This window comes from Microcaecilia unicolor, chromosome 3 (genome assembly GCF_901765095.1).
Source record: "Microcaecilia unicolor chromosome 3, aMicUni1.1, whole genome shotgun sequence".
NCBI classification, from domain to species: domain Eukaryota; kingdom Metazoa; phylum Chordata; class Amphibia; order Gymnophiona; family Siphonopidae; genus Microcaecilia; species Microcaecilia unicolor.
The window spans coordinates 503,297,510-503,322,783 of NC_044033.1; the positions used below are offsets into that span (position 1 = coordinate 503,297,510).

A 25,274-nucleotide genomic window follows, 5' to 3' on the forward strand; every position below is an offset into this window, starting at 1 on the left:
GGCATTCCCAAAATATGTGTATGAATGTGCCCCTTGCACCACATGCCCGCCAGCAGTCAGCAGATGTTCCCCCATATATACGTTGCAGTCTATCCGGTGTATAGTACCACCAATAATATATCTTGAATCCATTCTCCCTCGTGGATTGCGCTAAAGATGGTTTAAATAGGAATCTAGCATTTTGCCCAGTGTTGCTGTGTATATGAGGATTGCAAGACGTCCTCCCATCTATTTGTATAGAGTCTCTGTATTAAGGCCTGGTATATCCGCGTTACACTACCCCTTCCCCCTCCTTTTCTCAATGCGCCTTCAAGCTTTGTTTCTTCTAATTCAAGCTCCTCCCTGGCGCGCGTCAGTATATAATGTCTGACGCTACAATAAAAGACCTGATCTCTGGGGGGAAGCCCATATTCCTCCTGTAGCCTATCAAAGCTAACCATTTCTTCCTTCTCCCACAGTTGACCCAAGGTATGTAACCCTGCCTGCGACTACTCCCAATGTACTTTCTCTGTACCTCACAATTTAAACCCCGGCGCCTTAGATATGGATGTCTGGAGGTAGTATTTTCGCTCCGGGAACCACTGTTTCCTGATTTGATACCACGTGGTCAGTATATGACTAACCCCCACTGGGAGTCTTCGTGCCACTTCCAAGAGTTCTCTACCAGGAAGCCACAGTGTGTCTCTTAGTGCTTGTGTCCCCATCCACGCCCTCTCCCAGTGTAGCCATTTCTTGGTCGCATATGGGTTCCAATCCGCTAAAATCCTTAGTTGCGCTGCCTTATAATAGAGTAAGAAATTTGGGACTCCCATCCCCCCCCCGGGCCTTGTGGCTGAAACATAGTTGCCCTTCGCACTCTCGGGGGGGCGTTTCCTCCAGATATATATAAACAATTTACGGTGAAGCTACTTGGGATTGGGATGGGCAGTGCCATAAATAAATATAGCATTTTGGGGAGCAACATCATTTTTATTGCTTGGATTCTTCCCATCTAGGATACATTGAGCCCTTCCCATCTATCTAACTCTGCCAACAGTTCTGCCACTTTCTTTGGGAAATTTGCCTGATACAGTTCTTCCACCCTCGGCGTCACCTGCACCCCCAGATATCTAATGGAGTTCACCGCCCACACAAAAGGGAGGTTTGCCCTCATCTGGGATGATTCCTGAGGCGAGACCGTTAGGTTCAATATTTCAGATTTACTAGTATTGACCTTAAAGCCTGAGAGGGTTCCAAAATGTGTCATTACCTCTATTACCCTCCTAATCGAGGTTGCGGGTCTCGTCAGGGTGAGGAGCACATTATCAGTGAACAACATTAGTTTATGTTCTCTCAACCCTTTCGTCACTCCCCGGATGTTGGAATCTCTCCTAACTGCACATGCCAAAGGCTCCATAAAAAGGGCAAACAACAAAGGTGAGATCGCACAGCCCTGTCTGGTTCCTCTAAGCAGCTCTATAGGCTTAGTGTGTGATCCATTAATTTTCAGTGTGGCAAGCGGGGCTTGATAGAGTAGGCTAATCCATCTCAGGTAGTTTCCCCCTATTCCCACCCCTCGCAACACTGCAAATAAAAAATCCCATTCCACGCGATCAAATGCTTACTCTGCATCTATCAAGAGAAGCAAAGCAGGCTGCTCCTCCTCCCTCACCTGATGTATAACATGGAGCAAACATCTAATATTATCAAAGGCCTGCCACCCTGCAATAGTACATAAGTACATAAGTACATAAGTAGTGCCATACTGGGAAAGACCAAAGGTCCATCTAGCCCAGCATCCTGTCACCGACAGTGGCCAATCCAGGTCAAGGGCACCTGGCACGCTCCCCAAACGTAAAAACATTCCAGACAAGTTATACCTAAAAATGAGGAATTTTTCCAGTCCATTTAATAGCGGTCTATGGACTTGTCCTTTAGGAATCTATCTAACCCCTTTTTAAACTCCGTCAAGCTAACCGCCCGTACCACGTTCTCCGGCAATGAATTCCAGAGTCTAATTACACGTTGGGTGAAGAAAAATTTTCTCCGATTCGTTTTAAATTTACCACACTGTAGCTTCAACTCATGCCCTCTAGTCCTAGTATTTTTGGATAGCGTGAACAGTCGCTTCACATCCACCCGATCCATTCCACTCATTATTTTATACACTTCTATCATATCTCCCCTCAGCCGTCTCTTCTCCAAGCTGAAAAGCCCTAGCCTTCTCAGCCTCTCTTCATAGGAAAGTCGTCCCATCCCCACTATCATTTTCGTCGCCCTTCGCTGTACCTTTTCCAATTCTACTATATCTTTTTTGAGATACGGAGACCAGTACTGAACACAATACTCCAGGTGCGGTCGCACCATGGAGCGATACAACGGCATTATAACATCCGCACACCTGGACTCCATACCCTTCTTAATAACACCCAACATTCTATTCGCTTTCCTAGCCGCAGCAGCACACTGAGCAGAAGGTTTCAGCGTATCATCGACGACGACACCCAGATCCCTTTCTTGATCCGTAACTCCTAACGCGGAACCTTGTTTGATCGCTATGGATGTGTGGCTAATATTTTAGTAACTATTTTATAATCAACATTGAGCAGCGAGATCGGCCTATAGGAACCGCACTCCTGCGGGTCTTTTGCAGGTTTCAAAATTAAGGTTATCGCTGCTAATCTCCACGAATGCGGAAGTTCCTGTTCCTGCTCTAATGAATTGAAGAGTCTCCGTAGTAGTGGTGCCAAGTAGGCCTTATACTGCTTGTAGAATCGAGCCGGGAATCCATCCGGACCCGGTGCTTTTCAAGGGGGAGCTCCTTGATAGCCCTCTCCACCTTCTCTAATGTGATAGGCTCCGATAGCATCTCCTCCTCTACCTGTGTCAAGTGGGGCATTTCTGTTACTAATGAAGCCTTTTGACCTTTGATGGTCTCCTTTTTTTTTTTTCACTGTCCCCCCCCCCCCCCCCCCCCAATTCCTCCCATTGTGTAAGCTTTAAAAAGAACAATTTAATATTTTAAGGTCACAATTGATGAACAGGCATATTTTGGAAGCATTGCACATGAACACTTATTATAGGATCTGGCTCTGATGTCATATATGATTTCATGACCTGTGTGGACCAGTCTGATACCTTCCTAAAGAGAAGGTGCTGTTGCGTTGTTCCTTCCTTTCTTCTCAAGGTGGTGTTAGCATTTCATATTAATCAACCAATGGTTTTGCCTGTTTTGGGAAAGTCCGAGAGTTCAGAGGAGCAGTGTCAGTTGTTTCGGCTGGTTATCCGGTGGGCGTTGCTTGTTTATATTCGGATTCAGTTTCATTACTTGTACAAGTTGTCGTCCTGGTGGGCAGCAATAGGAAAGGAGAAAAGGTGACTCTTGCGAAGTGGATTAAGGAGCCTACTGAGTTATCCTACATCTTGCAGGGTAGGCAGGTGCCCCTAGCACTGAAGGTTCATCCTACTAGGGGCCAGGTGGCATTATGATGAGAAAGCTCCTTAGTGCCGTCCATGGAGATTGTACAGCTTCGGTCTGGTCATCCTCACATTGTTTTGCTTGCAATTATTGCATGGATGTGCATTCGCATAAGGAAGCAGAGTTTGGAGCATGGATGTTGGAAGCTGGTCTTAGGAGGACCCACTCTTGATGGTCACTGCTTTGGTATTTCCCATCTTTGCTGGTCTAGAGGGATGCTATGGAAGGAGAAATTAGATCTTTACCACTAATTTGCTTTCTTTTACTCCCTCCTGACAGGAGCAGATGAAGTCTAAGATAGTCCCTGGATCCTAAGGTTATATTGCTTAGAGGAATATATATTAAGGACTGCATGTAATCCAACGTCATACCATATAATATTTGAAAGACAAAAACCTATAGTTTGAAAATAATCCTGGCTTTAGTAGGTAACCATTGTAGCTTACCTAGTAATAGTGTGGCTCTATCAAAACGTGATACTTTGAGGACAAATCTAGCTGCAGTATTTTGGGCCGTTTGCAGGCTTTTTAGGACACCCTCCTTACATCTAGGCATTGCAATAATTGAATTGAGATAAAACAAGAGGTTGAACTAGCAATCTAAATATGACAAGAAATATGGTCTGATTCTTTTCAGCTTCCAAAGGGTCTTGAAGGTTCTGTTTACCACTGAGGAAATCTGGGGCTCAAACGTGAGGTCACTATCTATCAATACACCCAGAATTCTAAGAGTATTGTCTAGGGGGTAAGGTGTGTTGTCAATGGTAAAATTGTCATATACATTACAGTTGAAAGGGTTGGTCTTCTGTTTAACTTAAATACAGGAGCCCAGGATTCCAATGAATCAAGATCAAGCCTTATCTTAGGGAGAATCTCAGGAAGACCAGTCTTGAAAGGGACATAAATTGTGACATCGTCCTCGTAAATGAAAGTATGAAACTCCGCTGCCTCCAGTCTTTCACCTAGCGGAGCTATCATGACATTGAAGAATTGGAGATAATGGTGAACCCTGTGGCATCCCACAGTCAGGAGACCAGGATGGTGAGAGGGAACCTGACAGCTTCACCTGATACAATCTAGATTTCAGGAAGCTCCAAAACCATTGGAGGACCTTCCCACACAATCTAAATCAGTCCAACAGGCTTAAAATTAGCTCATGATCAATGAGGTCAAAGACCCTGGACATATCAAATTGCATCACTAAAATCTTAAAGCCTAGACTTGCTTTCCTGAAATCAGATACCAAAGTGGTTAAAACCATGTTGGTACTGTAAGAGGGCCTAAACTCTGACTGGGATATATGCAAGAGGGAGAAAGAGGAAAGGTGGTCTATTAGCTGAGTGCCAACTAGCTTATTCAACAATAGAATAGAAGCGACTGGCCTATAATTAGTGACATCACTTAATGAAGCTGAGGTGTTCTTTGGTATCGGGATAAGAGTTTCGCCAATTTATTCGGAGGAGGAATATATTATACAAAATTTCGGAAAGAATTTGTCTATTGAAGCCTCCTTTGTCATTGGTGTGACCCCTGACGCAGGTGCGGCAGCACCGAAACACGGCCCGTGCCGGGTCTCTCTTCAATCAAAGTTCACCATTAAAGGATTATTTTAATGAAAAAATTGTGTTCCTTCCCGTTTTTAAAGGCCCTTTGTGCTCTTTCTTTTTGTTTGTGCAGTAGGACTAACAGGTGATAAGTTTCTAATTGTGAATGGAGTAGAACAGGTAAATGTAGATTGTTTAATCTTTCCAAAATGTTCAGAGACTAGGGGGTACTCTATAAAGTTACCCTTATCTTATCCTTATACATTTAAAACAAATAGGAGAAAATATATATATATATTTTTTTGCTCAACACAAACTCCAGAATTTCTTTCCAGAGGATCTAGTAAAAGCAGTTAGTATTGTTTGATTTAAAAAAAAATTTGGACAAATTTCTGGAAGTAAAGTCCATAAAACTGTTGTTAAGGTAAACCTAAGGAAAGCCAATGCTTATCTTTGAGGGTGAGTAGCATGGAATCTTTCTGTTTTTTAGGATCCTGCCAGGGTTCTTTTGACCTGGATTAACACTGTTGGAAACAGGATTCTGGGTTATTGGACCTTTGGTCTGATGCAGTATGGCAAGTTTTATGTTCTGCAAACCAAGGAGTAGGGTGAAACGTAGCACTTCCAAAAACCACTAGGGCAAAGTATCTGGCCAATAAAGTGATGTTTATTGAAGATATATCAAAAAGACCCAACACAGCAGCTGTGGTTTGGTGCTCTGCACGTCTGCCTCAGGAGTGTGGAAATTGAAGATGTGGAGATTTGATTCTGCACAAAATAGGTGCTTGACATTTCAAAGGTATACATTTCTGAATAAATCGCCTGCAATCTCAAGAAATCAACTGGCATAGCTGAAGACTGAAAGTGATTGGTGTTCCTCCACCTCGTGTGGTTGTTCCATCAAAGTCTTATGTTCTAACAGTTTCCATTGGAGCAGGATATTTCTGCTTGTCTTCATCTCTTGCATAACATACAGGTCTTTAATTCACAGTAAGGTTCAAGGAAGTAATGGTTTAAAGAATGTATTGAATATATTATTTAATGTTGTTTTTTTCAGATGTGTTACTAGTGCTTCTCCGAGGACAAGCAGGTTGCTTGTTCTCACATGTGGGTTGATGTACGCGTCGGCCCAAGAATCAGCATTTTGCAAGCAAAATATAAAAAAAGTTTTGCCAGAGCCTTCTGGCATGTGAGCAGCGCACACCGCGCATGCGCGGACTGATTTCCCTCCCATCATGTGAGCCCGTTCCCTCAGTTATTTTTTCTCCGCGTTGAGGTGCGGTTTTTCGCTGTTCCTCACAGGCCCAGGAGAGAGTCTTCATTTTTTGTTTTCGATTCTTTTATTATCGTTGTTAAATTAAAAATAAAAGTAGAGAGTTCCTTTACTTTTCTTAGTTTTTCTCCCTTTTGAAGTTTCCTTTCTTTTTCGACGCGGCCGGCTTCAGGCCGCACAGTCGGGGTTTTTTCCCCTTATTTTTGTGCCTTTTTCTTTTAACAGGCACAATCTCATCTTTTGATTTCGCCGAAGCTGTTTTTCCTTCCATGTCATCGAAGACGCCTAGCGGCTTCAAACGTGTTACTCAGTGCAACCGGACCATCTCAGGTACCGATACACACACCTGGTGTATCCAGTGCCTTGGGCCCGACCATAGCCCAGCCGCTTGTAGTTGGTGTTTTCGTATGAAGAAACGGACCCAAGTGTCTCGAGAAGTCCAATGAGAAAAGCTTTTTGGGGCTTGGTCCGGTCCTTCGTCGACATCAGTACCGAGGTCGGCGGCGTCGACATCAAGGGGAAGCATCGACGTCGGGAGCGGAGGTAATGGCTGCTGAAAGACCAGTTTGCGCTGTGAGTAGTGAGGCATCGAGTGGGTCTCCACCTGCCTTGAGGCCTCCTGTTATGCAGGCCCCCCGGGACCAACCTTCGTCAGACCTGGCCCCGAGGAGACGTGAGGATTCCATGTCCTCATCGGTACTGAGGAGTCTCAATGACGGGCATCGATAACCTAAGGCCACTGCGGCTCCCCAGCAAAATCAAGGGATGGGCTTTTGACTGGCTCCAGTTCAGCATAGCCTCAGTAAACGTGTCCGTACCGGACGACTTGCCGGTTGGGGGGAGGTTAATGTTTTTTCACCAAAGGTGGCCTCTTATAACCTCCAACCAGTGGGTTCTTCAAATTATTCGGTTAGGATACACCCTCAATCTGGAATCCAAGCCTCCAAATTGCCCACCGGGAGCTCAGTCCTACAGCTCCCAGCACAGGCAGGTACTTGCAGAGGAACTCTCCGCTCTTCTACAGGCCTGATCTGCTATGGATTTACAGCCTGTCTTACCAACACAGACTGCTCAATGATTACCGTGGATTCTTTTGGATTCGTAATGAGTAATGAAACCTTCATTAGAGGAAGCTAGATTCTACAATGATTCTCATATATACAATGATTAACTATATGCACACACTGATTAGCTATATACCTAAACAATCATTACATCACTGGGCTTTACATCTCCATACATCATTGGGCTTCTATATCTAAGCAATGCTAAGAGTTCTTAGACCAGGAACAGAAGTAATCAATCATCACTGGCCCTCTATAGGACAGATATATACATACATCATCACTGGTCAGGGATTTCAGGCTCTTAACTCATCAGCTGGGGAGGCTGGGTCCAACGAAAGCTTGAAGTCTGAACACAGGAACGGATCTCTGCTTCTGCACAGCACGTCTGCTTGCAGATGACCTCAAAGCTTTTGCTGCAGCATGACCCCCTTTTATAGAGAGTTAAAGCTTGTTTTCAGAGCAGAGGAAAATTACCAGAATGAACAGGAAGATGCAGTCACATGCTCTCGGTTTCAGACAACAAAAAACACTGGCCAGGTGGTTTTCCTCCTGAACCTCAAGCACATCCTGCATTCCCCCCCCCCGCACAAGCTAGCTTCAAGGACATTCCAGCCTGTTGTTTTTGTATTTACAAGAAAAGTTACTTTTGGTCAAAGTTCAATACAATTACTTCTAATTAAAGATACAGGCCCCAAGTGCACTGGTCTGTCAAGGCAGACAGAGTTGAAAAGCAATCTTTTAAAATTCACTTCCATTACAAGGCCCAAGCGGTCAAACCCGTTCCACCAGGGGAAGAAAGGCTCGGATTCTATTCCAGGTACTTCCTTGTGCAAAAGAAAACGGGGGATATGTCCCATCCTAGACCTGAGGACCCTGAACAAATTTCTTATCCGAGAAAAGTTCAGGATGGTTTCCCTAGGCACCCTTCTTCCCATGATTCAGAAAAACGATTGGCTATGCTCTCTGGACTTAAAGGATGCTTACACACACATCTCGATACTTCCAGCTCACAAGGAGTATCTTGGATTTTGGCTGGGAACACAGCACTTTCAGTACCATGTACTGTCTTTTGGCCTGGCGTCTGCACCCAGAGTGTTTACAAAATGCCTAGCTGTAGTTGCAGCGTCGCTACGCGGACTGGGAGTGCATGTGTTTCCTTATCTCGACAATTGGCTAGTGAAGAGCACCTCGAAGGAGGGTGCTCTGCAGTCCATGCGAATGACTATTCGGGTGCTGGAGCTACTGGGGTTTGTCATAAATTATCCCAAGTTCCATCTCACCCCTGTCCAAAAATTGGAATTCATTGGTGCTCTGCTGAACACTCAGACAGCTCGAGCTTATCTCCCCGAGGCAAGGACAGACAACCTTCTGTCCCTGGTGTCCATGGTTCGAGCGTCTTAGCAGGTCACGGCTCGGCAGATGTTCAGACTTCTGGGGCACATGGCCTCCACAGTTCATGTAACACCCATGGCACGTCTACATATGAGATCAGCTCACTGGAACCTAGCTTCCCAGTGGTTTCAAGCTGCGGGGGATCTAGAGGAGGTAATCCAACTGTCCACCGACTTTCGGAATTCCCTTCATTGGTGGACGATTCGATCCAATTTGACCATGGGGCGACCATTCCAAGTTTCTCAGCCACGGAAAGTGCTGATTATGGATGCATCTCTCCTGGGGTGGGGAGCTCATGTAGATGCGCTCCTCACTCAGGACCCTGGTCCTTTCAGGAAAAAGGTCTGCAGATCAACCTCCTGGAATTAAGAGCCATCTGGAACGCACTAAAGGCTTTCAGAGATCGGCTGTCCAACCGAGTACTCTTAATTCAGACAGACAGGTTGCCATGTTTTACACCAACAAGCAGGAGGGCACCGGATCTCGCCCTCTGTGTCAGGAAGCCGTCCAGATGTGGCTTTGGGCTCGCCGTCACGGCATGTTTCTCCAAGCCACTTATCTGGCAGGTGTAAACAACAGTCTGGCCGACAGGTTGAGCAGGATAATGCAACCTCACGAGTGGTCGCTGAACATGGGTGTAGTCCGCATTCTCCGAGGACAAGCAGGCTGCTTGTTCTCACTGATGGGTGACGTCCACGGCAGCCCCTCCAAACGGAAACTTCACTAGCAAAGGCCTTTGGTAGTCCTCGCGCGCCGATGCGCACCGCGCATGCGCAGCCGTCTTCCCGCCCGAACCGGCTCGTGTTCGTCAGTCTTCTTTTTTCCGCGCTCGGGACGGTCGTGTTTTGCGCCGTTTCGCGCCCCTCAAAGTTGACCCTCGCGCGTCTTCGCGTTTTTCGCTTAAAAAAAAGAGAATAGAAAAAGACCTTTACGGTCTTTACCTCTTTCCCGTGTTTCCAGCTTTTGCCCCGCGTAAGTTTCCTTTCGCTTTCGGGGTAGGCCTTTTTTGAGGCCTCGGTTCGGGTTTTTTCTCTCCCTATTTTTGGTGCCTATATCGCCATTACGAGTTTTGATTTCGCCGGCGTGATTTTTTCGCCCATGTCATCGAAGTCTCCCAGCGGCTTCAAGAAGTGCACCCGGGTAATCTCGCTCACTGATAGGCACGCGTCGTGTCTTCAGTGTCTGGGGGCTGGGCACCGCCCGCAGGCCTGTAGTCTTTGCGCCCTTTTACAGAAAAGGACTCAGGTAGCGAGATTGGCCCAGTGGAACGTGTTGTTCTCGGGCTGTTCATCGGCAACAGCACCGGGTGCATCGACGTCGACAGCTTCAAGACCTTTGACCTCGGCATCGGCTGCATCGACTACATCGAGGCATCGACCCTCTGCATCGTCGGTACTGAGACATCGAAAGGCTGCGTCGGCGTCGGTGGTACCGGGACCTCCACTAGTGCTGATGTCGTCGGACGGTGCTGCTTCGACTGAAGTGCAGGTGAGGGCTGTCCATTCCCCTGCTGGTGGCGGTGAGCCTTCGGGTGGGTCTCCCCCTACCCTGAGGGCTCCTGCGGTACAGCCCCCCGAGACCGACCTTCTTCGGCCTCGGCCCCGAGGAAGCGACGGTTGGATTCTACGTCCTCCTCGTCGGTACCGGGAAGTTTCGGTGACATGCTTCGTTTGAAAAAAAAAAAAAAAGTCAAAGAAGCTTCGACACCGGTCTCCTTCCCGCATTGGTACCGAGAGCTCTGGGTCGCCGAGGGAGTCGGCACCCAGTAGGCATCGGCACCGGGAGGACTGCTCACTCTCTGTTCAGGAGGTGTCGATGCGCTCCACCTTGGACAGCCCGGAACAGCCTCCACGCCCGGAACAGACTCTGACCTCGACGCCTGCATCAGCTTCCATGTCTTTCTCCACAGCCGCCCTGCACGAGAGTCTCCGAGCCGTTCTCCCAGAGATCCTGGGAGAGCTGTTGCGCCCTTCCCCTCCGGTACCGGGGGTGCTTGCGCCTCCGGTACCGTCGAGTGAGGCGCCGGCTGGCCCCTTGCCCGGTACCGACTGCGGTCGCCTCCCAGGAAGGCTCCCCGTCGGCGGAGGGAGCTTCGCCGGTGCTGGCGAGGGAGTCTATCTCTCGACGCTCCCACCGTGGCCGTGTTTCCACGGAGTCGAGCCGGGCACGGCTTCAGAGACAGGTTCAACCGCTGGTGAGGCCTCGTGGGAGGAGGAGGAGGACATCAGATATTTCTCTGACGAGGAGTCTGATGGCCTTCCTTCTGATCCCACTCCCTCCCCTGAAAGGCAGCTTTCTCCTCCCGAGAGTCTGTCTTTTGCGGCCTTTGTCTGGGAGATGTCTACGGCCATCCCCTTCCCGGTGGTTGTGGAGGACGAGCCCAGGGTTGAAATGTTTGAGCTCCTGGACTATCCTTCTCCACCTAAGGAAGCGTCCACAGTACCCATGCATCATGTCCTCAAAAAGACATTGCTGGCGAACTGGACCAAGCCTCTAAGTAATCCCCACATTCCCAAGAAGATCGAGTCCCAGTACCGGATCCATGGGGACCCAGAGCTGATGCGCACTCAGTTGCCTCACGACTCTGGTGTTGTGGATCTGGCCCTAAAGAAGGCTAAGAGTTCTAGGGAGCATGCTTCGGCGCCCCCGGGCAAGGACTCTAGAACCTTAGACTCCTTTGGGAGGAAGGCCTACCATTCTTCTATGCTTGTGGCCAAAATCCAGTCTTACCAGCTCTACACAAGCATACATATGCGGAACAATGTGCGGCAGTTGGCGGGCTTGGTGGACAAGCTCCCTCCTGAGCAAGCCAAGCCATTTCAGGAGGTGGTCAGGCAGCTGAAGGCATGCAGAAAATTCCTGGCCAGAGGGGTATATGATACCTTTGATGTTGCGTCCAGGGCCGCTGCTCAAGGTGTGGTGATGCGCAGACTCTCATGGCTGCGTGCCTCCGACCTGGAGAATAGGATCCAGCAGCGGATTGCGGACTCCCCTTGCCGAGCGGACAATATTTTTGGAGAGAAAGTCGAACAGGTGGTAGAGCAGCTCCACCAGCGGGATACCGCTTTCAACAAGTTCTCCCGCCGGCAGCTTTCAGCATCTACCTCCACAGGTAGACGTTTTTATGGGGGAAGGAAGACTGTTCCCTACTCTTCTGGTAAGCATAGGTACAATCCTCCTCCTCGACAGCCTGCGGTCCAGGCTAAGCCCCAGCGCGCTCGCTCTCGTCAGCAGCGTGTGCCTCAGCAAGGCCCCACGGCTCCCCAGCAAAAGCAGGGGGCGAGCTTTTGACTGGCTCCAGCAGAGCATAGCCGACATCAACGTGTCAGTGCCAGGCGATCTGCCGGTCGGGGGGGAGGTTGAAAGTTTTTCACCAAAGGTGGCCTCTTATAACCTCCGACAGTTGGGTTCTTCAAATAGTCCGGCAAGGATACACCCTCAATTTGGCCTCCAAACCTCCAAATTGCCCACCGGGAGCTCAGTCTTACAGCTTCCAGCACAAGCAGGTACTTGCAGAGGAACTCTCCGCCCTTCTCAGCGCCAATGCGGTCGAGCCCGTGCCATCCGGGCAAGAAGGGCTGGGATTCTATTCCAGGTACTTCCTTGTGGAAAAGAAAACAGGGGGGATGCGTCCCATCCTAGACCTAAGGGCCCTGAACAAATATCTGGTCAAGGAAAAGTTCAGGATGCTTTCCCTGGGCACCCTCCTTCCCATGATTCAGGAAAACGACTGGCTATGCTCTCTGGACTTGAAGGACGCCTACACGCACATCTCGATACTGCCAGCTCACAGACAGTATCTGCGATTTCAGCTGGGCACACGTCACTTCCAGTACTGTATGCTACCCTTTGGGCTCGCCTCTGCGCCTAGAGTGTTCACGAAGTGCTTGGCTGTAGTAGCAGCGGCGCTTCGCAGGCTGGGAGTACACGTGTTCCCTTATCTCGATTGGCTGGTGAAGAACACATCCGAGGCAGGAGCTCTACAGTCCATGCAGATTACTATTCACCTCCTGGAGCTACTGGGGTTTGTGATAAATTATCCAAAGTCCCATCTTCTCCCAGTACAGAGACTCGAATTCATAGGAGCTCTGCTGGATTCTCGGACGGCTCGTGCCTATCTCCCAGAGATGAGAGCCAACAACTTGCGAACGGCGCAAACACAATCGTCCCGAGCGCGGACAAAAGAAGACTGACGAACATGAGCCGGTTCAGGCGGGAAGACGGCCGCGCATGCGCGGTGCACATCGGCGCGCGAGGACTAGCAAAGGCCTTTGCTAGTAAAGTGTTCTGATTGGAGGGGCTGCCGTGGACGTCACCCATCAGTGAGAACAATCAGCCTGCTGTCCTCGGAGAATACCTTCTACAGGTATGTAGCATTCGCTATATCTTCCAAGCGTGGGGCACCCCCTCGGTTTATCTTTTTGCCACTCAGATTAATCACAATGTCCCTCAGTTCTGTTCCAGGCTTCAGGCCCACAACAGAGATGCCTTTCTCCTACATTGGGGGGGGGCAGGCCTTCTGTATGCGTATCCTCCCATACCTCTAGTAGGGAAGACTTTGCTGAAACTCAAGCAAGACTGCGGAACCATGATCCTTATAGCCGCGTCAGATTTCGGTCCCTCTTCTTCTGTTGTCCTCCGAAGAACCGTGGAGATTGGAGTGTTTTCCAACCCTCATCACTCAGAACGAGGGGTCGTTTCTACATCCTAACCTCCAGTCTCTGGCTCTCACGGCCTGGATGTTGAGAGCTTAGAATTTGCCTCCTTGGGCCTTTCAGTGGGTGTCTCCCGAGTCTTGCTTGCTTCCAGAAAAGATTCCATGAAGTGGTGTTACTCTTTCAAATGGAGGAGGTTTGCCATCTGGTGTGACAGCAAGGCCCTAGATCCTCTTTCTTGTCCTACACAGACCCTGCTTGTATACCTTCTACACTTGTCAGAGTCTGGTCTCAAGGCCAACTCCGTGAGAGTTCACCTTAATGTGATTAGTGCTTATCGCCACAGTGCAGAGGGTAAGCCTATCTCTGGACAGCCTTTAGTTGTTCGCTTCATGAGAGGTTTGCTTTTGTCAAAGCCCCCTGTCAAACCTCCACCCGTGTCATGGGATCTCAAGGTCGTTCTCACCCAGCTGATGAAAGCTCCTTTTGAGCCACTGAATTCCTGCCATCTGAAGTACTTGACCTGAAAGGTCATTTTCTTGGTGGCTGTTACTTCAGCTTGTAGGGTCAGTGAGCTTCAGGTCTTGGTAGTGCATGCACCTTATATCAAGTTTCATCACAGAGTAGTCCTCCGAACGCTCCCTAAGTTCCTGCCAAAGGTGGTGTCAATGTTGAAAACTACCCCCCTCCCTTCCACCGCAGTCTCTTGTTGTTGATCTCATTAGACCTCTTTCAAACCCTGAAGTCAACAGGAGAGAAGGGAAACATTTATAGCACTGCTTTTCTTTGCCACGTGATACTATTTCCATTACTCGACCACATCGTCCCCTAATTTTAGCCAATGAACCATGAACTGGATTGGGGTTGCATAATATCGATTCGCATACTCTGCCCTGTTACCAGAATCGGCGGCTTCTCTGTACTGCGGCCTGCCTCTCTAACATAATTTGCTGTTCCCTCGGAGGCGGGCCACAGTACAGAGAAGCCAGCAGCAGGGCAGTGTATGGAATTGCTGCTGACGACGACTTTTGGAAAACAAAAAAGGAAGGTAGACTCGAGGAAGGGGGGGGGAAGCCAGACCGTGGCTGATGTGGGGGGTGGAAATTGGCTCAGGCTGCAGGTCCACAGCAATCCTCTTTGTTGCTCAACATTGCTTCAAGCTGCTGGGTCAGTCTAACAGAAATGGCTTTTAATAGTGTGTTACATCTAGTAATCAATTTGAGTTGTACAGTGTGTTCAGTAAGATCTTGTTTACATCTTTGCCATTGCTGGAAATGAAGATACATGTTTACTTCTGTATTTCAGAAGCATACTTAAACGTAATCATGTGGTTTATATGTAAAGATACGTTTCATGAAGATATTGACCTGCACAGCTAATGTTAACCTTAATTTTCTGACTGTTTACATTTGTCCTTCCCAGAGGCATTTTCTCATAGGTTTTTGAAGCTTTTGTTGCTTTCAGACTGTGCTAGAAAATATACATTCCTTTTACTTTCCATATACAATAACGTCACTTGTCTAATAACAGGTAGAAGACACGCACCAGAAAGATCAGGAGAAGGAGAATGAAGAGCAAGACTCCAAGCCTGATGTGAAGGAAGAGGACAATGCCGTTGAGATGTCAGAGGACTTTGATGGAAAAATGCATGATATTGAACATGACAAAAAAGGTGCAGTACTTTGTTTACCAGTTAATAGAGGTTTGCTCCAAATGTGATTTCCTGTGTGCTTTCTGAAAGCAGTGCTCTGTAAAGCAATATGTTTTGTATTTAGCTTTGCAGAGAGTGTACTATGCAGCCCCAGTTTATCTTTTAATATCGAGCACAGCCCTGAATTTCCAGGAAATTTACTTAAAGGTTAAATTCTTGTTTCCTTATTTTCCACAAAACCAGTCCAGAAGAGAATGGGTCTTGCCCTCTACCAGCAGGTGGAGATAGAGCAAAGACTTGTAAGCCTTGCCCTTTTTTGGGCAACATGCAGCTATTGCTCTTCAGTATTCTCTGCCTTCAGTAGATGGTAGGGGAGGCATACCAATGTAGCATTCATGTAGAGTCTATTGGACATCATCCTTGGGTCCAGCTGGAGAGCTGGACACCCAGGTGAGGTCTGGCAACCAGAAAACTTGAGTTCTCTGCCTGCCCCTGGGTAGCATCTGGAGACGTCCATTTCATGTCTGTATCTCCTTTTTTTGTCCTCGTTTCACAGTGAGCTATCTTGCCAGTTGGGCTACCCACACCTTTGGCTTTGGTAGGAAAAAAGATCAACAAAAGAAGGTTACATTTTGTGAGGTTAGGGCGGGAATTTCTCTTTGGAAGGCCCTTCAGTTGAGGTGTGAGCTTACTGGCACAGCATGCAGTCTTAAGTCAGGAAGGAGCTCTTATGCTGGCTTTAGATAGAGGAGAGAGGCCAGTCTAGGCACCAGGAGTGGTGCAGACTTGAGCAGTGGTGACCTTGAGGCTGATTTGAGCACTGGGAACAAAGTGGGCTGGTCACTGGCAGTGGCCATGTGTGTAATGCACAGGAGGAGGAGTCAGCTTTATGTGTCCTGCCATAGTGGTGCAGCAAGTTGTGCTGGGTTTGAGGGAGAGTAGGACTGAATTAACAGTATTTTGGGCCCTAGGCACACATACATTCATGAACCCCTCTGATAGACTCCTATTTACTTTTCTCAACTCCTCCCCATTTATTAAATTTTTAGCCCATATAATCCACTGTATTGGGTGGGTTACAATACACATAAGTAGAAATAAAACCAATGCAAACATTAAAATAAAACAATCATGTTATGATTACCATACAGTTAACATAACATAGTCATGGGGACTGTACAGACATGTGCTTTGAGTGGTTAGAGTAGTGAGCTGAAAACCAGAACTGGCATGTCATTTTCATCCTTCATTGCCTTTGTACAGACCAAAAGTGCCAAGGGTGAACAACCCTAAAAGAGTTAGATTAGAATTGATGTGTCTGAGGCGTAATTCTAGACAGATTTAAGTATCAAAAAGGCTTCACAAACGGAAGGAACAATAAAAAAATATTTAGCTTTCTTTGCTGCCTTTGAAAGGATATAAAACTCAAAAGCTAAATAAATAATATATCACTCCAAAATCAAATATCTACCTAATACTATTAAACCAGGAGGAGAAAGACCCCAACAGTCTCGACCATGGCAGTAATGAGCAATTGGACGACACATGTTTGTCAGACTCTGTTATTATCATAGGTTATTAAAAGCCTCCTAATTTTATTTTTTAATCCATATGTGTGCACTCAAAAAAATCAAAAGTCCATAACCTTTTCAAATGAATGTAATCTTAGAAAACATCTCAAGCACTTAGCTTAAATAACGGAGTCTGACAAATACATGCAGTCTGATTTCTTATTACTGTCATGGTCGAGACTGTTGAGGTCTTTTCCTCCTGGTTTAATAGTATTAAGTAGATATTTGATTTTGGAGTGTTACATTATTTCTTTAGTTTTTTAGTTTTGTTTTGACATAATTGTTGCTAAAGTATTCCCTTTTTTTTTTTTTGTTTGAAAAGATAAAGACAGAGTGGCAGCAATATTAGGACAATTTTCAAAGGAATTTGCCCAGATTATTAAATAGTTAAACAGATGAATTTCCAAGAGTAAAACTTCCTTCCACATAGTATGTATGAGGGTACATTTGTCATCATGTACTCTTCCAGGTCAGATTTTGAAAGGGAAACTGTTTGACACTGGCCCCGGCAGAGAGCGACAGAGACACACGTGCTGACACTCGTTCTCACACTCCCTCTTTTTTGATGTGCTGCCACCTGCTCCTCATGTGTTCTGCTCATCATCATGTAAATCCTTAAGTTGCTGGCAGCTGTTTCTCATTTGGCGGCAGCTCCCACTTATCCCTCTCCCATTTCTACCCCTAACCCCCTGACCTTACTGGCTCAAGTCCCACCCAATGTATAGGATGTTTTGTTGCATCTCATTCATTGCAGACTGGTCTGGCAAATAAGGAAAAATTTGTTTTTACTTACTAATTTTCTTTCCTCAAGTCTTAAAAGGCTGGTCCAGAGTCCCACCCTGGTATGGTTTGTCTATTTCTAGCTGGTTAATGTAGGAAGTTTAGATTTATGCCAGTGATGGTGGTACTTTGCTGGCTGTTTGAGATTTCCTGGAATTCTCCCAGGTGGGCATTCATTCTTCAGTTCCTCAGTATATCTTTCCTTGTATCACCTTACATTCCTCTCCAGGAACCCCCCCCCCCCCCCCCCCCCCCCATTCATTGGGTATGTCAGTCATCTTCTCTACCACCAACTCCAGACTCCATTTCTTTCATCGTACTACACTGTATGCGTGGAATAGACTTCTGAGTTGATATATTGTGCTCTTATCTCTGTCCCTGTTCAAATTCCAGGGTAAAAACACACAGTTGAGGCAGCTTTTAAATCCTAGCCTCTTATTTGCCTGTTTAATACCCATAGTAAATGAAACTTCCTAATCCACTGGTTCCCAAACTTGTCCTGAAAACTCCCGAACCAGTCAGGTTTTCAGGATTTCCACAATGAATATGTATGAGAGAGATTTGCATGTAAAGGAGGCAATGCGTGCAAATTTACTCCATGAATATTCATGGAAGATATCCTGAAAACCTGACTGGTTGGGGAGCCTCCAGGACAGGTCTGGGAACCACTGCCCCAATCCCTTATTTGTCGTCTATCTGTCTTGAATATTGTAAATTCTCTTGAGTGTGGTTTGTCTCTTATGTGTTTGTGTATAGGGGTGCTATGTATATCTAGTAACACTATAGAAGTAACTAGTATCAGTAGACATATGAAGGCTCTGGAGCCCCTTCCTTCCCTAAGTATGTTGATATTGGGGGTAGTCCTATATTTGCTTTGTTATGGAAAACACTGAGGGCATGTGGCTGGATGGTCCTCTGCATAGGACAAGGCTATTCTCTGTCTTCATCTGCTGGTAAAGGGTATGGACCCATTCATTCTGGACTGGTCTGGAAGAACTTGAGAAAAACAATTAGTAGGCAAGACCACTTTCTTCCTTCCGGTAAGTTGTCATAGTGTGTTTCTTGGTGGACTTTATATCATGTCTCTCAATGGAGAGAGCAACCCTTCAACATACTAGGAAGAAATTTCAAGTCCCCTTTTTATGATTCTAGTACACATGATTTTTTTTCTGTTTACCTCAGTTTCTCCTTGCTTTGGATTTCACCTATCTCACGGTGTTTGTGGTTTGTTTTGCTTTTGCCTCTTCAGTTATACCGTGAAGTCTGTTGGGAGTAACCTTCCCTCATAAAACTTTTCTTTTGCAGTGGAGAGCATTTCATTCACTGTCAAAGCTGAGCTATACTAGGATGTACTAGAAGGAAGTAGAGCTTTAGGAACAGTTTCTCTCTGAGAATCTTCCTTAAAGCAAGGGTTTACAGTAGTATGTGTGGTTTAACTTTTTTTATTTATACACAGGAGAAGATGATGAGGATGAGGAGTCTGAAAGTGAAGATGAAGAACTGGATAAACAGATGGGTGATCTAGGGGATGGCAAAGCTGATAACCTGAATGAGAGACTCTGGGGTGATGAGAATGAAGAGGATGACAAAGACCATGATGATACACAAGACTCTGGACCAGGAATGGATGAGGTAGGAAAGCTAAGAGGTTTACTGTCCCATTGATGCTTTTACCAAGACAGTGTATTACAGTCACTTCTACATCTAGTTTCCCTGTTTTGAGTCTTTGGTAAATCTCTTGGCTTCTATTTGCTGAGTGTTTGCAATTACATTTGCACAGTTTCCTTATTTTGCCCTTATGTGTAAATTTTAGGGAGAGGATGAACTTGTAGCAAAGGATGACAATATGGATGCTAGGCGTAAAAATAAAGAAGATAAGAAGCAGCATGGAAAGGATGAGGTCCAAGAAGAACTGGAAAATGATAGTGACAACAAAGAGAAAATCCATGAGCAAATGGATGAGGTAATGAGTATGAACAAATAATAATTATGGATGTGGGTATCCACTTAGTATCCATTTCATAGTATTGTTGGTACATTTGAACCAGAATATTGTAGGTATCCAGGTTTGACAGCATGCTTTTTACCTGCCAAGAGTTGCACAGATATAGGCATATAGTTAGGGACTCTGGTTTCCAGGTTATGCCACAGCTTTAGGAAAGACCACATCATCTAGGCCTAGTTGTAGAATACTGAGAAATAGCCCAAATTTCTGTCACTGTTGCCTCCTCTATTACTGGCACAAATGTGAGAGGGAGGAATCATGGTTAAGAGAAGGAAGAAAAATAAATTCAAGGGAGAGACAAGAGGAGAAAAATGGTACAGTTAGCAAGTGGAGACAAGTTGCAGAGAGAGACTGACAGAAAGAAAAGACAGTAGGCCCCTTGCAGACAAATAGACCAACATAAAAAGGAGCAAGGGGACTGAAAAAAAAAGATGGGCGGTCAAAATCATTAAAATTAAAAATTACATCTACTGAAATAAAATTATAGCTAAAACACTAAATATGACTAATGTCTAAAAACATGCAAGACTTCAAAAATGTCTTGACACAACAAACATTTTTTAAAAACTATGTACATTTTATGTAAAAAAATATTTTTATTAGGGTTTAAAACAATGGGTAAACTCATCTGAACTACTGTACACCACCTTGGGTGAATCTTTTCATAAAGGCAGTTAATAATTCCAATAAATAATAAGAGATTTTAATTACAGCTAACAGTAAAATGCTAAAAGACAACAATCAGATATCCAAACTGAGTTATCCCATGCTCAATAAACTCACTCATCCTGATCCAACCCCCCCCCCCCCCCCCCCCTCAGTCCCACTGTGATCAAAAGTCCCAAGAGTTAGAGATAATGTCTGGATCATCCAATCTTAGAAAATATAGTCTCATAATATTACAAATGTAAGGTATTCAAAAATTCTTAGTGTACAGTCATATGGAGAATGTGCATATATGGAGTGCACAACTTGAATGTCTTCTTAGCTCTACATCCCTGAGAGTCCACTGATAGTCTTTCCATCCGGAGGAGCGTATCCATCTGATTGCACCACTGAGTAAGTGTAGGTGGTGTATCCTGTATCCATTGCAGTAACAAGCAGTGCTTTGCAATTAAGGAAACTTTGTGTTACGAACAGGCCAGAAACTGAGGTGACCTCCACTGTATCAGTGACATCAAGTAAATGATGCTCAGGGGTCATCTCCCATTATCTTTCCAAAATTGATGAATGCCTGGACAGTCCTGCATGCAATGTTTATAAGAGGCATTAAGTGATTCACATTTCAGACATCCTATCTGAAGGGAGAGACCCATCTTTTTAGCTGTACACGTGTGAATATATATCCACAATAAAGTTTTGTAGTGAAGCTCTACAAGCTACAGGCCAGTTTTTAAAAGGTTTTCTGAGGAGTAATGCCCAAAATACTTGGACAAGTGATCTGTAATCTTTTGCAAGATATTCAGGGTCGTTTAATTCTTAAAGCCCTCGTAATATCAGCTGACTAATCCTTTAATCCCAGCAGGAAGGGGCCAACATTCATCAAAGTCAATTTCAGAAAAAATCTACAGTGCATTTTCAGAGAAGAGATTGGTTATATTGTCGTAGCTGCAAGTAGGCATTCCAATCTTTGGGATTCAATTGAAAAACTGTCTTAAAGGCATCAGAAGACAGCATTATAAGTTCATCATCTTCTAGAGCACGATGAAGGAATGATAAACCTTTTAGTGGCTCACTGGCAGAATCGGGTATCCATCATTCCAGGAGAGGTCATGTTTTATATTACTAGTCTTTTTACCACCTCCCCAAATTAGTACTCACCAGCCACCCACAATTTAGAGAGATAAAAGACTAGGAAGGCCACGTGTATGAGAAAAGCAATTATTTACCAAGAGAAAGTTACAATTACAAATGCTAGTTTCTCATGTGGAGAGCAGGGGACACAAACGTGGTCTGCCACTGCCTCTCCAACGTAATGCTCTGGTTCAATTGTTTATTTACCTTTTGTGTTAAGCAATGCTTCACATTACTTCAGCACTTATCTTCCTGAGAGATCATTCTGTTCTCTGTTCTCACCATCTATTTTCCCTTAAGTTGCTAAATCACATTCTTCTGTTTATACTAGTTTCTTTCCTAAGGCCTGCTTTGCCCCCTAAGGGTATCATAATAGACCATAAATTCCTGAGTTTACACAAGCTCATATTCTTTAATAAATTACAAGCTTCTCAATCTCTGATAGATTCCAGTCGCACTGGCTTGTCAGCCTCTGCCCTTTTTGACCTGTGCTGGGGTGCTGACCTGTGCTCATGATTCTACAGTCAGCATCGCCCACTATGGGCAAATATTTGGAGCAAGAGGAGTGCAAATTGAATTTCCTCCAGAAGGGATGTCTATGCCCATCTCACTGGTTTGAGCAAGAGATGGTTCTTTAAGTGTTTGGGAAGTTTTCCAGCATGGACCAGATATGCCAAGAGTCAAATCTTCCCCCATAGCTCACTCAAAATTTACATCACAAAATTCTGAGGAGACAAATATCCAATCTCTAAGAGAGCGCATATGACAAGCAATATTATAAGCCCAGAGATCCCAACCGCAATTCTGCACAACAACTATAGCTGACGCAAAGCGAGGGATCCCCCAGAGGAATGTCATTCATTTGGGTAGCAGTAATGACTATGTTCTATTCAATTAAGTGTTTTATATAAGTCAAAGGCACATGTATTCGAATTTGTGGCAGATGTTTGAAACCTGTACTGCATAATTTATTTGAATCCTGTTTCACAATCTGAGCTGAGACAGAAGGCTGGGGCCTAGAATAAAAAGTACCGTCTATGGAATTTGTGCAGCTAAGGAAAATTTGGTCTTACCTGCTAACTTTCTTTCCTTAAGCCCTACTAGTTCATTCCAGAATGAATAGGTTTTGCTCCTCTACCAGCTGATGGAGGCAAAGTGTGCATGCTTAAGAACCCTGCCCTATATAGGGTAGTATGTAGACACTCTTCGCTCACTATTTTGTATAGCAAAGCAAATGTAGACGCATACAGCCTTCAAAAAAAATAAAAAAATAAATAAAACATTTCTGAAATAGGGAGGGAAGGAATAGAACTTTTTTTCTTGATGAACTAGAGGAATGTCCAGGCAGAATACAAAAGCTCAACTCCAATGGGACTGGTATTACCGGTCTAAGGAAGCCAATTGCAGCTTTCAATGAGAAATATAACCAACTAAACTGAACTCCAGGGAGGACTGTGGAATCTTTAGCTCAATATTAAGCTGAAAAATGACTTAGTAATTGTGTGTCTGCCCCTCTTCACCAAATAATATCCTAATAACTCTTGTTTACTAGAAAGAAGGAAAAGACCTCAAAAGTCCTCACTCAGTGGCAAGTATAAAAACTTAATGCCAGCTCATTATGGACTGAGATCATATCATTGGTCAAAAAGCTGTTATATTCCTAACATTGTGCTTTTTCTTTATTTTTTTATTTGCTTTTAATTCCTCTGTCTTTGATTCAATATCAGTAGCGTTTTTAAATACAAGTCTTAACTTATCATCTTTAAATTTACATCTTAGCTTAATAAATAGCCAGCACCTAGCTTAGAGTTCATACACCCAATGGGGCTCTCCGTTTCACGCTCTCATGGAGCTTCTTCAGGGGACCAAGTGCTGTGTACAACTAAGATCAAGTATATGCCACTGTGTGACACAGCCGAAAAACGCCATCTTGGTAGAGTGGCGTATGCTTGATCTTAGTTTTATACCTCACACACATTCAGCTATATTCTGATGGACCTTTAGAAAGTCATTTGATGTCGGACTTTTTAGGTTCTGTGTTTATAGTGGTAGCCTAACTTTAGGCAGCCTTAAAAATGGATTTTATGACACGAGAGTACCTGCTGCTTAAATCCTTCCTCTTAGTATCTCAGAGGAGGGGATGTGTATTTTGTTTTTGTAAGCTCTTCTCTTGTCTCTTTCTTCACACAACCCCTCCTCCCCACCCCCAGCGTGAATATAATGAAAATGAAATTGATCCATTTCATGGCAATGAAGGGGAACAGCCAGCCCCTGAGGACTTCAACCTTCCAGAGGACCTAAATCTGGAGAACAAGAAGGAGGAAGAGATGAGTGACATTGGAGATAGTGAAGGAGAAGGTATGACCATGGACATATTGTTGTTCTCTTTACTGATAACATCTATGAGAGTACTGGATTGAAGTGAGAACCTGTGGAGGTGAGGAGGAGAAAGAGAGGTGCAAACAAGATTATTCTCAATCAAAACAGTAAGGTATTAAAAACAGAGATTACACAGTGGCCTGTGTGTCCACATCACTTATGAATACTTCAGTTTACAAAGTATCTGTAGAACTGATTTTCAGGTTGTGACACAACAATGGTTTTAAGCATGTAACAGTGCCTTAATTCTTAAAAGTGTATTTCTCTAGTTTGAAGATAATTCCAACAATAGACTGTAGATACTACACACTTAATTGTTGAAAGATGAAATTAAAAAAAACACAAAAAGGAGGAAAAGGCCTCAAACTGCCCGGGTGATAGGGTAAACTTTACCACCAATGTCTTCAAAGCACTCACTGGACTTTTACTCATCATTGACCAAAAACTTCCTTACAAACTTTTCTCATATTTTCCTTTCTTATTTTTTTTTTTATTTATTTGCTTTCCATAATTTACAGTGGGGGAAATAAGTATTTGATCCCTTGCTGATTTTGTAAGTTTGCCCACTGACAAAGACATGAGCAGCCCATAATTGAAGGGTAGGTTATTGGTAACAGTGAGAGATAGCACATCACAAATTAAATCCGGAAAATCACATTGTGGAAAGTATATGAATTTATTTGCATTCTGCAGAGGGAAATAAGTATTTAATCCCTCTGGCAAACAAGACCTAATACTTGGTGGCAAAACCCTTGTTGGCAAGCACAGCGGTCAGACGTCTTCTGTAGTTGATGATGAGGTTTGCACACATGTCAGGAGGAATTTTGGTCCACTCCTCTTTGCAGATCATCTCTAAATCATTAAGAGTTCTGGGCTGTCGCTTGGCAACTCGCAGCTTCAGCTCCCTCCATAAGTTTTCAATGGGATTAAGGTCTGGTGACTGGCTAGGCCACTCCATGACCCTAATGTGCTTCTTCCTGAGCCACTCCTTTGTTGCCTTGGCTGTATGTTTTGGGTCATTGTCGTGCTGGAAGACCCAGCCACGACCCATTTTTAAGGCCCTGGCGGAGGGAAGGAGGTTGTCACTCAGAATTGTACGGTACATGGCCCCATCCATTCTCCCATTGATGCGGTGAAGTAGTCCTGTGCCCTTAGCAGAGAAACACCCCCAAAACATAACATTTCCACCTCCATGCTTGACAGTGGGGACGGTGTTCTTTGGGTCATAGGCAGCATTTCTCTTCCTCCAAACACGGCGAGTTGAGTTCATGCCAAAGAGCTCAATTTTTGTCTCATCTGACCACAGCACCTTCTCCCAATCACTCTCGGCATCATCCAGGTGTTCACTGGCAAACTTCAGACGGGCCGTCACATGTGCCTTCCGGAGCAGGGGGACCTTGCGGGCACTGCAGGATTGCAATCCGTTATGTCGTAATGTGTTACCAATGGTTTTCGTGGTGACAGTGGTCCCAGCTGCCTTGAGATCATTGACAAGTTCCCCCCTTGTAGTTGTAGGCTGATTTCTAACCTTCCTCATGATCAAGGATACCCCACGAGGTGAGATTTTGCGTGGAGCCCCAGATCTTTGTCGATTGACAGTCATTTTGTACTTCTTCCATTTTCTTACTATTGCACCAACAGTTGTCTCCTTCTCGCCCAGCGTCTTACTGATGGTTTTGTAGCCCATTCCAGCCTTGTGCAGGTGTA

General features: G+C 45.2%; 1 protein-coding gene across 1 annotated transcript in view; it reads left to right on the plus strand.

The window, feature by feature from the left end:
* The window catches only part of MDN1 (midasin AAA ATPase 1), a 548,987-nt gene that overhangs the window by 473,454 nt on the left and 50,259 nt on the right, over nucleotides 1-25,274 (plus strand). Inside the window, exons 85-88 of the mRNA XM_030199093.1 lie at nucleotides 14,918-15,059; nucleotides 18,846-19,021; nucleotides 19,203-19,352; nucleotides 23,399-23,546. Of these exons, the coding sequence (XP_030054953.1) occupies nucleotides 14,918-15,059; nucleotides 18,846-19,021; nucleotides 19,203-19,352; nucleotides 23,399-23,546 (616 nt within the window). The remainder of the gene's footprint in view (nucleotides 1-14,917; nucleotides 15,060-18,845; nucleotides 19,022-19,202; nucleotides 19,353-23,398; nucleotides 23,547-25,274) is intronic.